At 46.4% G+C, this 14,749-nt stretch overlaps 1 protein-coding gene across 2 annotated transcripts in view; it reads left to right on the top strand.

Annotated features, from left to right (window-relative positions):
• The window catches only part of RAPGEF1 (Rap guanine nucleotide exchange factor 1), a 152,120-nt gene that overhangs the window by 85,099 nt on the left and 52,272 nt on the right, over positions 1–14,749 (top strand). For both annotated transcript variants that reach the window (XM_007453116.1, XM_007453117.1), the window contains 2 exons: positions 3,527–3,705; positions 7,960–8,116. In XM_007453116.1, the coding sequence (XP_007453178.1) occupies positions 3,527–3,705; positions 7,960–8,116 (336 nt within the window). The remainder of the gene's footprint in view (positions 1–3,526; positions 3,706–7,959; positions 8,117–14,749) is intronic.

Consider the following 14,749-nt stretch of genomic DNA (forward strand, 5'->3'; position numbering starts at 1 on the left):
TTTGTATTAAACGCCAGGAAGAGCGTCACTTGTCACCTGACACTAGTGCAGGCAGCCCGGAGTAAAATGATTTACTAACCACTGTGTTTTGCTAGTGAACTCTGATAAGAAACTGTTTCAGCCGCTCCCTTCTTGGAATTTTTCCCCCTTTCTTCATCACTCCAAGAGAGGTCATAGGGGAAATTTGATGCTCAAGTACCCTTTCCTTAGTGGGGGTTTCTGCAAACTCCAGGGGACATTTGGCAACGTCTGGAGACATTTTTGGTTGTCAGAACGAGGAGATTGAAGCAGGTGCTACTGGCATCTGTTGGCTGGAGGCCAGGGATGCTGGTAAACATCATACAATACAGAGCACAGCAACCCTGCCTCCCCCTCGCCCCAACAAAGGATTTTCTGTCCTAAAATGTCAGTACCATGGCTGAGAAACTGTCCTCTGGGAAGGAGCTATAGATGTGATCTTCACCCAAGGAAGAGGGTTACCCTGGTCTCTGGTCATTGCCCTTTAAGAAGGGTCGAATTACTGTGCTCTGCCCCAGGCCACCTGCATGAGACAAAGTGAGTATAAACCCATGGTGGAGGCCCACAGTCAGAACAGGAAGTGTTGGGGAATCTGCCAGGGTGTGTGAACTTAGCCGAGTCTGTCATTTGCCATCATCCTTAATTATCACTTACTAGCTGTCTTACGACTTAGTATTTCCATATATATTCTCATTTTCCCCAGGTTATTACATGGGAAATTGCAACTCAGGTAGACAGAAATAGATTTGGATCCATCTACAACTTACCGCAGGTCTCTCTTTGCCCGGGCCCTATCCTGGGTGATTTCACGTGCCGTCTTACTTACTCCTCACTTGACCATGTGCACAAGCTTTCACTCTTCCCAGTATACAGAGAGTGTGGGCTCTGGCCCAAGTTTTCTTAATCAAAATCTCTTTCTCCCTTAATTTTATGAAGTGCTCCCATATGCATTCTCACCCAGCCCCACCCCCCCCACCACGAACCTCTTTAGATCACCCAGGGCAGGCGTTATTCTCCCCATTTTGCAGATGAGGAGCCTGAAGCCCAGCAGTGCCTTTGGGTCGAGGCCCTTCCTCAGCACCGCTGGCCTCATGTAGTTTCCAGGTTTGTTTGCACCAGTGGTGGCATCTAACCCCCTGACGCAGGAGCCGGTGTGCAGGTGGATGCAGCTGCCTCTCTCAGGCCTCGGCCCAGGTTCCCTGTTCCCGGGGGTGTTCGGTCTGGGTGTCTCGTCGTAAACTCTTCCGACTGCTGGCTGTGTTTTGCGAGAAGCCATAGTTTAACAGCTGATGGGCTAGGGGAATGCACAGCGTTCAGAGGCCGTTAATTCTGGGAGTGGAATTTGCTGGACAGTTAATGGATGAAACCTGACTCTGCTAGGTTGTCGGCTCCTTTATTAGGAGCCCAGGGCAGCCCGGCTCTTCAGTGGCTCATTTGATCTCTCTGCAAATGACAGGAGAGTTCTCTTTTTTTCTGTGAAGTGCCTTGCCGCATTTGGACGGCTCCCATCTCCAGATTAGCCCCTTTCTCCCTAGCAAGCCTCGTGACACATTTTCTTAAAATGTTTCCTGCTTCCTCCCCACGTTTTGTCACTGCTGGCTCCTTGCGCGTCCTGATGTGCTGAGATGGCAGTGTCGTAGCCAGAGTCCTCTTGCTCAACTGGCCAGAGTGGTTTTAGTCACATTTGATGTCTGCAAGGCACGCTGAGTTCCTTCATACTGAGGTTCCTCTCAGCCCCGTGTAGGCCATGGCGAAGCAGAGCATTCTGGGCCACGAGGTGGAGAAGCAAGTGCCTGTGGCTCTCGGAAACAGACGGTAAATAAACAAACGTGTCAGGTAGTGAGAAGAGAAAAATAAGTGACAGCAAAGAGGCCACAGTGATAGAGATGGGGAAAGGGTGTCTTTTTCCTCCCTTGGAGAAATGTATCACGGTGGTCTACAGGGTACCTCTTGGGAAGTGCCCCCGTTGAGACAGATCAGATCGGGTTTTTGAAAGTTGTCTGACGAAAGGAGCTAATTACTTCTTGATTCCATTTATATGTTTTTCCTTTGATAGTCCCATAAAATCCACTATTGAAGTTTTTTATTTAAAATGGCATTCCTCATTATTTTAAAAGAGCTGGTGTTCAGAATCATAATCACTTTTCATTGTGTATCACTTTTTTATGTATTTATATAGTTGTTTTTGTTTGTTTGTTTGTTTTTGCGGCACTCCGGCCTCTCACTGCTGTGGCCTCTCCCGTTGCGGAGCACAGGCTCTGGACGCGCAGGCTCAGCGGCCATGGCTCACGGGCTTAGCCGCTCCGCGGCACGTGGGATCTTCCCGGACCGGGGCACGAACCCATGTCCCCTGCATCGGCAGGTGGACTCTCAACCACTGCGCCACCATGGAAGCCCCTATTTATATAGTTTTAAATCTACTTTTTCTAGAAATTATCTTCTTGTTCTCGGTAGTTTTTATTTGAATATCCTCTGGACCTCAAAGAGCCCGCAGGTGGCAGTTTTCCTCATACGTACCACTCTTAATTTGCCCTGGACATGTAATCAATTCTACTTGAGTAGATTATCCATTTTTGGATTTATCCATTTTATAGATTATTCTTGATCTCCCTTTCCCTGCCAGCCAGCTGGGACCTGGGTTGTTGACATTAGGGTCAGTGTAAGGAGAGGTTGGAGAAAGAAACCAAAGGGGTGTGTTTACCCGCTGTCTGTGCATTCAAGGTATCCCACAGTCAAGGAGAAAAGATTTGGGTGTGGGAATGTGAGTGCTGGGAAGTACAGAACTCTGTTTTATTTCCCTCCTAGGCGGGCTTTCCTCAGGGGCAGAGGGACCCTGTGTGCTCTTAGCACATATGCTGCAGGAGTGGTGATTGAATCGTTGCCATCTGTCCAGCTTCTTCACCTTTTCACCCCAGCACGTCCCGCCCCTTCTAACCCCAGGGTTTCCAGGTCCTTCGGGAGAGCCATATCATTTCATTGCGAGGGGCTGCGTCTTTGGTCAAATGTGGGAATCTAGTGAGGAGTCCTGGGAGAGCGGGTTTTGAGCGCTAATGCCTCTGACCAGTCTTACACAGCCCTTAGGACCGTGAAAGGCCTCGATTTGATTTACTGGATAGATACACACGTTGGGACTTAACTGTTGGTTCTGTAAGCGTCCTGCAGCCATCAGCAAATTAGTCCTCATTACACTTACTGAGTCTAGTGGTGATATCTCAGTGTGGTTGAGGCGGAGACCCCAGGGCAAACCTGTCTCTGTCCGGGAAGGGAATTAGGAATATTATCTAAACAACCTTTCTCAGTCAGCCCCTTCTACTTCCTTCAAGTCTAGCCTCTGTATCCTGGTTGCAGTCCTTAGAAAAACAACGTGGCTTGCCTTCTGCAGCAAGAAGCCTTTTCCATTGGTGTCAGTCTCAAACTAGTTTGCAGGAAATTTTATTTTATTTATTTATTTTAAAATTGCTCCCTTTAATCTCTCTCCTCCCTCCTTACTCTTAACATTTCCTTTCAGAACCTGAGCTGGCTGGAAGAGAAAGAGAAGGAAGTTGTCAGTGCCTTGCGCTACTTTAAGACCATTGTGGACAAAATGGCTATTGATAAGAAGGTACTGGAGATGCTTCCAGGGTCTGCCAGCAAGGTGCTGGAGGCCATCTTACCCCTGGTGCAGAGCGACCCTCGAATTCAACACAGGTGAGTTGCTCTGGACTGTGTCAGAGCAGTGGAGGCCTAGTGGCACCTTGGTTCAGGGGCATTTCACACTCAGTGTTTCTAGGACCAGTGAGGAGTGCCAGGAGGAGAAGGAGCCCTCCCACGCCCTGCCCCCCCCCCCCACCCCATGGCTATCACTTGGTATTCTTCCAAGGTTGAGGTCCTCATTGTTACTCATGAGGCCTCAACACTGAGGAAGATCGCCACCATTGCTAGGGATGTAGCCACAGTGTTAAGTCTGTGGGGTTTTTTTTCGTACTAGCCAGCTCATTGGCAATAATCACATTGATTTGGACCCATTTTTCCCAGTACCCTGTGTTAACCATAGTTTATTATGACATTAAATCCGGCCAATATCTAACCTATTGGAGACCTTGGCTGCTTAGATTATTAGGCCAAATGAGGTAGAGAAGGATCCCATTAGAGCACGGATTAGTGAAACATTTAATTGTATCAAGCCAGGTTCTCCCAAACAGCACCTGGATTCATTGGAAGCCAGGTATGGAAGTGTAGTCAGCTTTTGTGGGGTAATGCTTTTATTGCTAGAGTTCGCTTTCCTCTGAAAGGTTAGTGAGCGGCTTGCCCCTGTGTTTGTTGTTAAGTACAGAAAGGAAAGCAGTATTAAATGTAATCTTCAGTGAGAGCCTATCAGGAGCTTCTTCCTGAGAGGCTGTCAGATGCCCGCTGGCTTTGTTTTTCTTCCCTGGTACCTGTTCAGGATAAACATCTCTCTGTTTCAGTTCCTCAAGATGGTTTAGTGTCCTTGTAGCCCCATGAGGCTAAGCTTTTGTAAACTGCGTTCAGAACTTGACAGTGAAGTGCGTAGTTTTCTTATTCTGGGAGATAAAACAGTATCTTTATTTCCAAGAAGCTCTCTGCCCTGGAGCTTCTGCTGACCCCTGTAGATGGTGGTCTTTTGGCTGGAAGCTCACTGAAGCCACTTGGCGGGGAAGGATAAGGCGTTGGTAGGGCTTTGCTCTGCTCTGTCGTCTCTTTCCAGGCCAGGCAGCTGTCACGTACAGGTAGCCTCTGAGGAAGCGAGTCCCTTTGGTGCCTTGTTCAGTTGCTCCATATGGAGGACTCTGTGAGACTAAGCACCATGCTTTTCCCATAGGTAGCCCAGTGCCCAGCTCGTAGACAGGCCCGGTGCTGTTCTCCTTTGAGGGAACGTGCTTAACAGTATGCTGGGTTTCAGACGCACAGGTAGCTTTTATGAAATGCTCTCATACACTTCTCATGGGACGGGCCTACCGTGGGCGAGTTCAGATGTGAAAAAATCAACTCCCCCACTGTACGACAGTGCTGATTTGATGGTACCGAGTGGAAGCTCTGTTTGACTTTGAAGGCGGGAGACTTACAAGAGAGTTGCACTTCCTGGGAGAGGATATGCTGCAGCTGGACCTGAAGGAAGGGCAGGATTTGGATGGGCAGTGGGGGCAGGAGAAGAAGAAGAGCAAAGGAGCTGAGGCCCGCGGGCAGCGTGCGCGGCAGGGACTAGACCAGCAGTCCTGTGAGCAGAGTGTGACCACACCAGGGCGCCGACGGGCGGCGCTGTGGGAAATGAGGGCAGGTCCCCTCACGTGCCAGGCCTCTTTGGGGGCGTCCAGGACAGTCCCCGTCACTGAGCCCTGTAACAGCGTTGACAGGGCGCTGCTGCTAGGACTGTCGCTTCCTGCAGTGTCAGCCAGCAACTCTGCTTGGGAAGTTACTTTCTAGACATGCAGGCTCTGGAAGAACTGACCAAGTAATAGGACAATGGTCTGGGGCATTTTTTGTCCATGGGGAGGTTTTGTAATTACTTTATAGTTGACAGAAATTACTTGCTGTCTATGACAGTTTTCTAGAGGGGAAAGGAGAAATGCCTGGGTGTGGCCATAAGGAATAATGATTTCTTTTTTCTTCTTTGTAGTCCTTTGGCTAATACCATTTAAGGGATTTTTTCCTCCTGAAATTCTTCTAAAGCCCGTTGGTGATACTTTTATTGATCTCCCTGAGATGATCTAAAATGCTCCTCAAATGTTTCTTTTAGCTTCCTTCCATCATCTCATCCTCCTGTGCATTTGTTAGCTGGGAGGGTGTTTTCCTGCCTCTTCTCTGTGGGTTGGGCCCTAGCAGGTAGGCTCCTCGCCACGCTCCCCTAGGTTCCGAGGGCAGCGGTGACGGACCTGTGAACAAGCGGCTGGCTGTTCAGTGTGGGCAATGAATGGAGGCTTTTCCTGACGGTGGAACATTCAGAGATGTTTGAGAGCAGGATCCCTGCTTGCCCTCAGTGCAGACAGCTTTGCTCCATTTCGGAAACAGACCCACGACTGGTCCACTGGACATTTTGATGGTACAAGACCCTCCTTCCTTTTTTAATGTCCTTCCCGTGACATTAAGACACAGGAATATTCTTCTTGCAAGCTCACAGTGTGAAGGGTGGACACAATTACCAACATTTTTAGGTGCTTTCAGGGAAATGTTAACATCCAGTGCGGGTAGAAATTAAGTATCACGTAAAAGTGACCCCTCCCACCTCTTTCATTTAATAATTGTGGGTGGGAGGCCACAGTCTTTGTTTCAAGAGGCCTAGCCTGGCCTTGCCCGGGAGGAGGGACAGAGCTGCTAGAAGCACACCCCCCTCAGGACGACGCCATCTGTGGTCCGGCCCCCCGGCAGGCCTGCAAGTTGTGTTTTATTCTCTCAGTCCTCCTTCAGAAGAGAATAGGTCTGACACCAAACACTTTTCATTTGTATCATCCTCTAAAGCAGCCAAACCCTGGCTTTCTTGGGGCTCCTTTTGTAAAGTTTTCTTGTTTTTAATGGGGCTTGAGGAGCTGCTTTCATTCTTTCTGACTCTTCTTTGCTCCCGCCGGAACGTGCACGGAGCCGAGTGAATGGCTAAGTGGAGACTTCAGACCTCCTGGAAATTCTCTTCCTCCTTTTACCTTGATTCCGAAGAGCTTCTCATTAGAGCATTGTTTGGTTCAGGCTTTTTTTTTTTTTTTTTTAATTATTGAACATAATCATTCTCTATTCAAGTAAAATACAGTGTGAAAGTAGGGATGGAGTGGGGAGGGTTTTTTTTTTTTTTTTTTTAATGTCTTTGTTTTTAGAACCTGTTTTAATCATATATTACAATATTATATATTTTTCTCAAAATTATATCTTGGGGGAAAAAGTATATCTTTGGCTCCTCAATGTCTGCCTCATTCTTTTTTTATTTTTTTTTAGTGGAGGAGGTAGCATCCCACAAATTTTCTACATTTTTGCTCTACCTCTGCTGTAATACATAATATTTAAAATGGCAAAATAATCCTTTCCATAAATCCTAGGGAAAAGTATCTTTAGTTGTTTAAAAATATGTGGAAGATATAAAACTTCTTCGTTCTGGCCTCCACTCTACAGTCGTCGGGGCCTCCAGATGTGCTCAGGGCTTCTGTTTTGAGTTGTTGGCGTCACAGTGAAGTTGGTACCTCCTCCCCCCACCTACCATCACCACAGGTCACCTCGCCTCTGACTTGTCCTCCTTAAAAGACTCCTCATTAGTGCATTCCTCTGACATCTCAGCCACGGTTTATTGCAGGGGATGGTGAAGCTGAGCCCGTGTTAGAAGGAATTCTAGTAAATATCAGATCTCTTTGAGCTCATGTTTAAAGACTGTTCCTTGGGACTTCCCCGGCAGTCCAGTGGTTAAGGCTCTGTGCTTCCACGGCAGGGGGTGCAGATTCGATCCCTGGTCAGGGAACTAAGATCCAAAAAAATTTTTTTAATAGAAATAAAGGCTGTTCCCTTAAAGGATCCTGCCTGCTAAAGTTCCACAAACCTGTTGACTCCTTGTGACACAATATAACGTGAATTTTTATCTAATTCAGAACAAGAAGTGTACAACAGTCTGACCTTACTAGGAGAGGAAGATGAGGCACTCCTTGAGAGATGTTATCAGAATCTCGTGGAGGCTGTGAAGTTTGAAAAAGCATATTAACTATCACGGTGGAATTTTTATACATTATGTATGAGAAATGAAAAAAATTTTATAACAGACTGGAAGATAAAGCTCCACAAAATCTTCATGGGATGTAAGGAAATAGATTCAGGGAGGAAAAGTTGATTAAAAGGAGGTGCAGATCTTATAGAAGGAAGGATTGAGAAAACCTTAGTCACTGAGAAACTAGTTCTCTGCTGAACAGATGACGTAAAGCGATGGTCATGCTTTAGATTTTTAATATTCTTTTAAAAATCTCCTCCTACCTGTAGCTCAGCCCTCTCCTCCTGCTACAGCCGAGTGTACCAGAGTCTCGCCAACCTCATTCGTTGGTCTGACCAAGTGATGCTAGAAGGTGTGAACTCAGAAGATAAAGAGATGGTGACAACTGTGAAGGGGGTCATCAAAGCCGTGCTGGACGGAGTGAAGGTACGTGCAGGTTCCAGACGGTCCTCATCAGGGGCTTGGAGCACCCTGCCTGCTGGGTGTTTGTCACATGAGAATTGTTCCTGAACCTTGTACATTAGAGTGCACGTCTTCCAGTGTTTCTGCTGTTGGGTGCTGCTCTGTCCCACAGCTGTTTCTCCGTGGTACAGGTGACTCTTACACGAATGTAACCTTTGGAGTACTCGTCCTGATAGTTAGAAAAGCTGCCAGAAGCAGTCAGCCTTTACTGGGCCTTCTATTAAATCTACAGGTGGTCTTTATACTACAGCTCTGGCTGCGCACGCTTGCCGGCTAGATGAAGTCCCGTGGAAATTGCTTTTGCACTGACTTTTAGCAAAACTCCCAGCATGTCAGCTGCTACCTTTTCATGTTCTGAGAACTTCTGGGATTCTTAGTAGAAAAGCAGGATTGACGTGAGTAAGAAATGAAACTAACTGTACTTGAAATCCATGATGTGGACCCAGGGAAGTCAGAAGTGGCATAATAGGAAATTATGAATCTCCGTTAGAGCGGGAAGTGAAGTCCTTGGAGGTTCTGGAGTTGAGGTCCAAGGGACAAACCTTAATTGAGAAAATAAGTCCCAGTGGACTTATTTTCCCCAGCAGGGCAGGATGTAGGACGTGAAACAGGTGAGATCCTGTGGGTTGGGACGGGGCTGTGAGCGGTGGGAGTGGGAGGCCGGATAATGTAGTGGAAAGCAGGCTAGACTAGAGTAGAGCCCAGCTAGATTGGAATCCCAGGTTCACCACTTACTAGTCTGTGAACTTGAGCAATTTACTCAAGTGCTCTGTACCTTAGTTAACTCATCTAAAAATACATGCAGTTGTGGTACCCTGTGTCATGGGGTTGTAGGAAGGATTAAATTAGTTAATACATATAAAGCTTTTAGAACTATGCTGGGCACACTAAACACTCAGATCTTAGCTGCTGTTTATTATTAATTATGTGGTGCTAGATGTATGCTTTGCAAACAGGCCTCTTGGCTTGAAAAACTGTGTTCTCTTCCTTTCTAGACCCTCCAGTACAAAACTGTAGCCAAGGTACTTACCCTAGGTCCAAACAATTCCTTCCCCACTCAACCGTGCCGTTAGACTCCTGGATGCTGCCTCCTTGGATTGACATTCCCCAGAAGCTCTGGAGAGTAGAATAAGGACCCCCAACGGGTAAAAATTACAGATGGGAGGCTAAGAAAGCATTGCTGGACGTTACACACTGCTCCGGAATGAACCGCGTTGGCTGGTGCAGTCTGGGCGGCTCCCCACCTCCAATACTGTGTGAACAGGGCTGCTGTGTCTGCTGGGGCTTTATGGAGCTCACGCAGAGGGAGGCTTGACCGGGCGGCATCACAGCGTGTCCTCCGACAGTTCCCCGTTCTCTTCACTCCCCACGGTTACTAGGTTACTAGGTCCTGCGCGGTCGGTTTTGGCTGGTGAGACGTAAGGATGTAGCCCAGGGTGGCTGCTGTGTAGGACCTGACGTTGCTTTCCAGACCTGGCGCCCAGTCACACGTTCTCCCATTCCAGCCTCCCGGCCACTCTCTGAGGTCAGCAGGGCAAGTGAGACGTGACCTGGGTCCCACTTCACCATCGGGCTGTGCGCTTCGGCCTCGCCTCGCCTGCTCTTCCTGTCCAGGCTTCTGGAAATGCTCTTATTGACAAGTGTTATTTTTCAGGTGACATTGTTAAGGCTTCCTTCTACCAAATTGATTATAATTAGATGTTTCGAAACAAGTCAGAACATCCAAAATAGAAGAGAGAGAGTGAAGCGTAAAGCTTTGTAACATTCCGAGTGGATTTCCTTGATGGAATCATTAAAGTGCCACTGTATCAGTTGAAAAATTGTCTAAAAGAAAAGTTTCTCAGATTTTTCAAATTGACCAGGATAAGAGAGGGGGAGGGAGAGAGAAAGCAAGAGACACCTATTGATTATGAACCTGTCAGTGTCTGAACTTTTCCGTAATTGTTTTTAAAGTATTTTAACCAGAACATAGATTCTCTAGGTGAGGAGCTCTGTACATTAAATTTTGTTTCATTTATTCAAGAAGCGTTTATTGAGAAACTCCTGTGTGCTGGGCAGCGTGATAGAATTGGGAATATAGTGATAAACAAAACTGGCACCGTCCCTGACCTGATGGAGCTTAGAATCTAAAGGCGGAAAAGGACAGCAGTCAAAAACTTGTAATTGTATAATTATAACCAGGACTGGTGCCATAAAGGAAGAATGGCGTGTGGTCTTACTTGGGTGTAGGGAGGACCTTCAATTTCAGGGTGGTCAGAGACACTTGCCCAGGGAGAGACAGGCAGGCTAAAGCCTAAAGGATGAGCAGGAGCTGCCCCTGTGTTGTTAGGAGTTTTTCATAGCTGGAGTCAGTCAAGGCCACAGGGACGATTTAGACACTGTAATGTTGGCGTTTGCTGTTAAGGTCTCAACTGTAATCATAGCTAATGTGTATTACCCACTTAATGCTTATAACGACCTCCAAGGTGGGTGTGATCCCCTCCTTCACAGGTGTGGAAACAGTCTCAGGCAGACCAGTAGTCAGTGGCAAGGGCATGCATGATTCACACCCAGGCCTGCTGGACCCCAGACCCTGTGTTGTCACCATCACCCTCAGCTGCCACCCACAAGGAGGAAGATTCATGGTTCGGCCCAAGGGATTCAATGTGTCTCCCCTCCAGGCCAGCTGGCCTCCAAGCCGCTCTCACTGTCCCCATCAGGCTTAGGACACCTTATAAGCTCCTGTCCTCATGGTGTGAGGGAGCTTCGGTGGGCTGGGAGGGACAGGACTGTGCAGAGGCAAGCTACATCCATGAGGGTGTCATCTTCCCACTTGGAGGGAAAGTGTTGGCATGTTCCTGTAAGCTGACTCACCATCTTCCAAGTTACTCATTCACTTGTTAAATGGAATTTTGCTTTTGAGGGTTGAAAAAGTGTTGTAAAGCAGGATTACTTTGTTTTTGTCCTGAATGTGCAGTACCATCTATCATTTAAACCCCCATGTAAATGCCACTTGTTAGCTCTGTAACCTTGGGCAACTTAACTCGGGTCGAATGATGGACCTCTCTTATTATCTAATCTGACCCAGGCAGGTGCTTTACCAATGGGAGCCTGAGACTCAGATGGTCATGACCCTCTGGAAGGAATTCAAAGGCCCTCACTTTCCCTTGGCTGTAGGAACCACCTCCAGCCTAGGTCTTGGCTGTTGGAGGACTGAGCTTCTCGAGGTCAAACAGATACACGAGTTTGTCCTTTCAAAACCAAGACCCCAACTTTTCCTAATTTCACCTTTTCAGCTTTTCTTCTTATCTCAGATGTACAGCTTCTTAACCCATCTCTCTGGACTCTGCTTTACCATCTCTGCAGACCTTCCTGAATCTCCCTTCTAAGACCTCCAGCCTCTTCCCCCACAACACACACACACACACACACACACACACACACACACACACACACACACACACACACACACACACACACAACCACACCAAACCACACACACACCACACACACACACACACACACACACACACACACACACACACACACACCACCACACCACACCACACACACACCACACACACACACACACACGCACGCACTTTTTAATTGGAAGAAAAAAAAACACTGACCTGGCGGGAAACTTTGGAATACTTGCAGTTCTGTCATTTAACCATCACCACCCAAAAATTGGGCTTGTATATCAGATTCACCTTGAATAGCAGGAATATTTTGAAAGAAATATTTTCCTGACTGTATCAGTTAGGGTTAGACTTGACTGCAAGAAAATCCAGAATAATACTGGCTTCAAAAGATAGAACTTTATTTCTCCTTCACGTATAAGAAGCTTACAGATAGGCAGACAGTCCAAGGCTAGCGTGGCATTTTCACAAAATGGCCAGGGATGTGGTCTCCTACCCTGCTTTCCCACCATCTTCACACATGGATTCCACCTCATGGTCCAAAATGGCTGTTACAGTCTCCATGAATTATGACTCCATTCCACCTAGCCAGGAAGAAAAGAGAGTAGGAAGTTGTGGCTTCTCCATTTAGGGGTGCTTCCTCAAAGGCCTCACAGAACTTTCACTTAACATTTTATTGGCCAGAACTTGGTCATATGCCCAAGTAAAATTCTGTTAATAAGGAAGAGCAGATACTGTGGGGCAACTAGCTATCTCTACCACACTGACATTTCAGATGAGCCACCTCTTTTATTCCCTGATCAGCCTATTTTAAAATTCTTATTTATGATGAATTTCAGACATTTGCGAAAAAGAGAACAGTATAATGTAGCTCCATCACAGAACTTCCACAGTTGGCCAGTCTTTGTTTCTTCCAGACCTCTTCCTACTCCCCTGGATTATTTGGAAGCGAATTCCAGGCATCCTGCCCATTCATCTGTAAATACCTTAGTGCATATCTCTAGAACAAGGCTAACTTTTTCTGTAAAGGGCCAGGTAGTAAATATTTTAGGCCTCTGGGGCTACACATAGTCTCTACTGCATATTGGTCTGTTGCATATTCTTTCTTTGTTTTAATTTAATTTTTTTAAGCAAAGCATTCTTACCTTGAGGGCCTTACAGAAGCAAGCCCTGGGCTGGATTTGGCCTTCAGGGTATAGTTTGCTGTTTTCAAACAGTTGGGTTTTCAATTTCAGATCCAGATAAAGTCCAAACACTATAACTCATTAATATTTGTCTAAAATTCTCCCTTCTCTGTATTTTTCTCCTTGCAACGTGTTTGTTTTTTTTTTTAAGGAAGGGTTGTTTCTCTGAGAAGTCTCCCACACTCTGGTTTTGCTGATTACATCTATGCAGTGTTATTTAACATGTTCCTCTGTCCCTTGAATTTCCTGCAAAACTAGGCTGAATCAGGTTCATGTTTTTGTATCTAGAAGAATGTTTCCTAGGTGCTGCCGTGCACTTCCATCTAGAGGCATCTTTCCTTTTTTGATATTAATAGCCGTTGATGGTTATTGCCTAGATGGGTTAATTCCTTGAGTTGCAAAAGATAATTCTTTCTGCCATCCCTTCCTCATTCCTTAGCTGGAATACGCTTAAAGAGACCTCCCCTTGTCAATCAAGGTTATCCTGTGTTATAATTCTCAGGGGGAAAGGCAGGATCAGTGCTTAATTCCTTCCTTCATTTACCAGTTATCAAAATGAGTGTTTCTTAGTATCATCTAACATGACCATTGGATTGAGGTTTTGGGGGTTTTTTAAATTTATTTATTTGTATTCATTTATTTTTGGCTGTGTTGGGTCTTCATCGCTGCGCACGGTCTTTCTCTAGTTGCGTCGAGCGGGGGCTACTCTTCATTGGGGTGCGCGGGCTTCTCATTGCGGTGGCTTCTCTTGTTGCAGAGCACGGGCTCTAGGCACGCAGGCTTCAGTAGTTGTGGCACGCAGGCTTCAGTAGTTGTGGCTCGTGGGCTCTAGAGCGCAGGCTCAGTAGTTGTGGCGCACGGGCTTAGCTGCTCTGCGGCATGTGGGATCTTCCCGGACCAGAGCTCGAACCCGTGTCCCCTGCATTGGCAGGCAGATTCTTAACCACTGAACCACCGGGGAAGCCCTGGATTGAGTTTTTTAATATAGCAGTCTGAACTCAGGGATGTAAATCAACATAGTTTATATGTCCAGTCCATTGCAGTTATTATCCTTAGTGATGCTCAAGTCCCATCTTTGAACAGTGATAGCTTCTTCAGATTGTTTCCTGAGTTCATTTTGACGTGACCCCAGAAGTCTTTGGTCGTTTTCTCACTTTGGGATATGAAAAGGTGTTCCAGGTTCATCTTGTACTTACTTGTGTGTGTATGTGGTAATAGCTTTATTGAGATATAATGCCCATACCATACAGTTCACCCAGTTTAAAACAATTTAGTGATTTTTAGTATATTCACAGAGTTGTGCAGCCATCACCACAGTCAACTTTAGAACATTTTCATTGCCTCAGAAAGTAACCCCATACCCTTTGTACTCTCCCCATACCCTGCCCTCATTTCTCTCCATTCCCCCAGCCTTAGGCAGCCACTAATCTAACTTTCTGTCTCTATAAATTTGCCCCTTTCTTTTTCTTTGACCATGTCACGCAACATGCGGCGTCTTAGTTCCCTGACCAGGGATCGAACCCGCGTCCCCTGTAGAAGCGTAGAGTCTTAACCACTGGACCGCCAGGGAAGTCCCTAAACTTGCCTCTTCTAGATACTTCATATAAATGGAATCATATACTGTGGGTCCTTTTGTGACTGGCTTCTGTCACTTAGCATAATGTGTTCGAAGTTCATCCGTGTTTTAGCATGTATCAGCACTTCATTTCTTTTTATTGCCAAATAATAGTCCATTACATGAATATACCACATGTTATTTATTCCTGGACATTTGGATGTCTCAGTTGTTTCCACATTTTGACAGTTTTGAGTAATGCTGCTGCAAACACTCAGGTACAAGTTTTTGTGTGGATGTATGTTTTCATTTCTCTTGGTTATACGCCTAGGACTGCAATTGCTGGGTCATATAATATCTCTGTGTTTGATCTCGTAACAAGCTACCAGACTATTTTCTAAAGCAGCTGCACCATTTTACATCCTACCAGCAGTACCTGAGGGTTCCAGTTTCCCTG

The sequence above is a fragment of the Lipotes vexillifer genome, unplaced genomic scaffold (genome assembly GCF_000442215.2).
Source record: "Lipotes vexillifer unplaced genomic scaffold, Lipotes_vexillifer_v1.1 scaffold149, whole genome shotgun sequence".
NCBI lineage: Eukaryota > Metazoa > Chordata > Mammalia > Artiodactyla > Lipotidae > Lipotes > Lipotes vexillifer.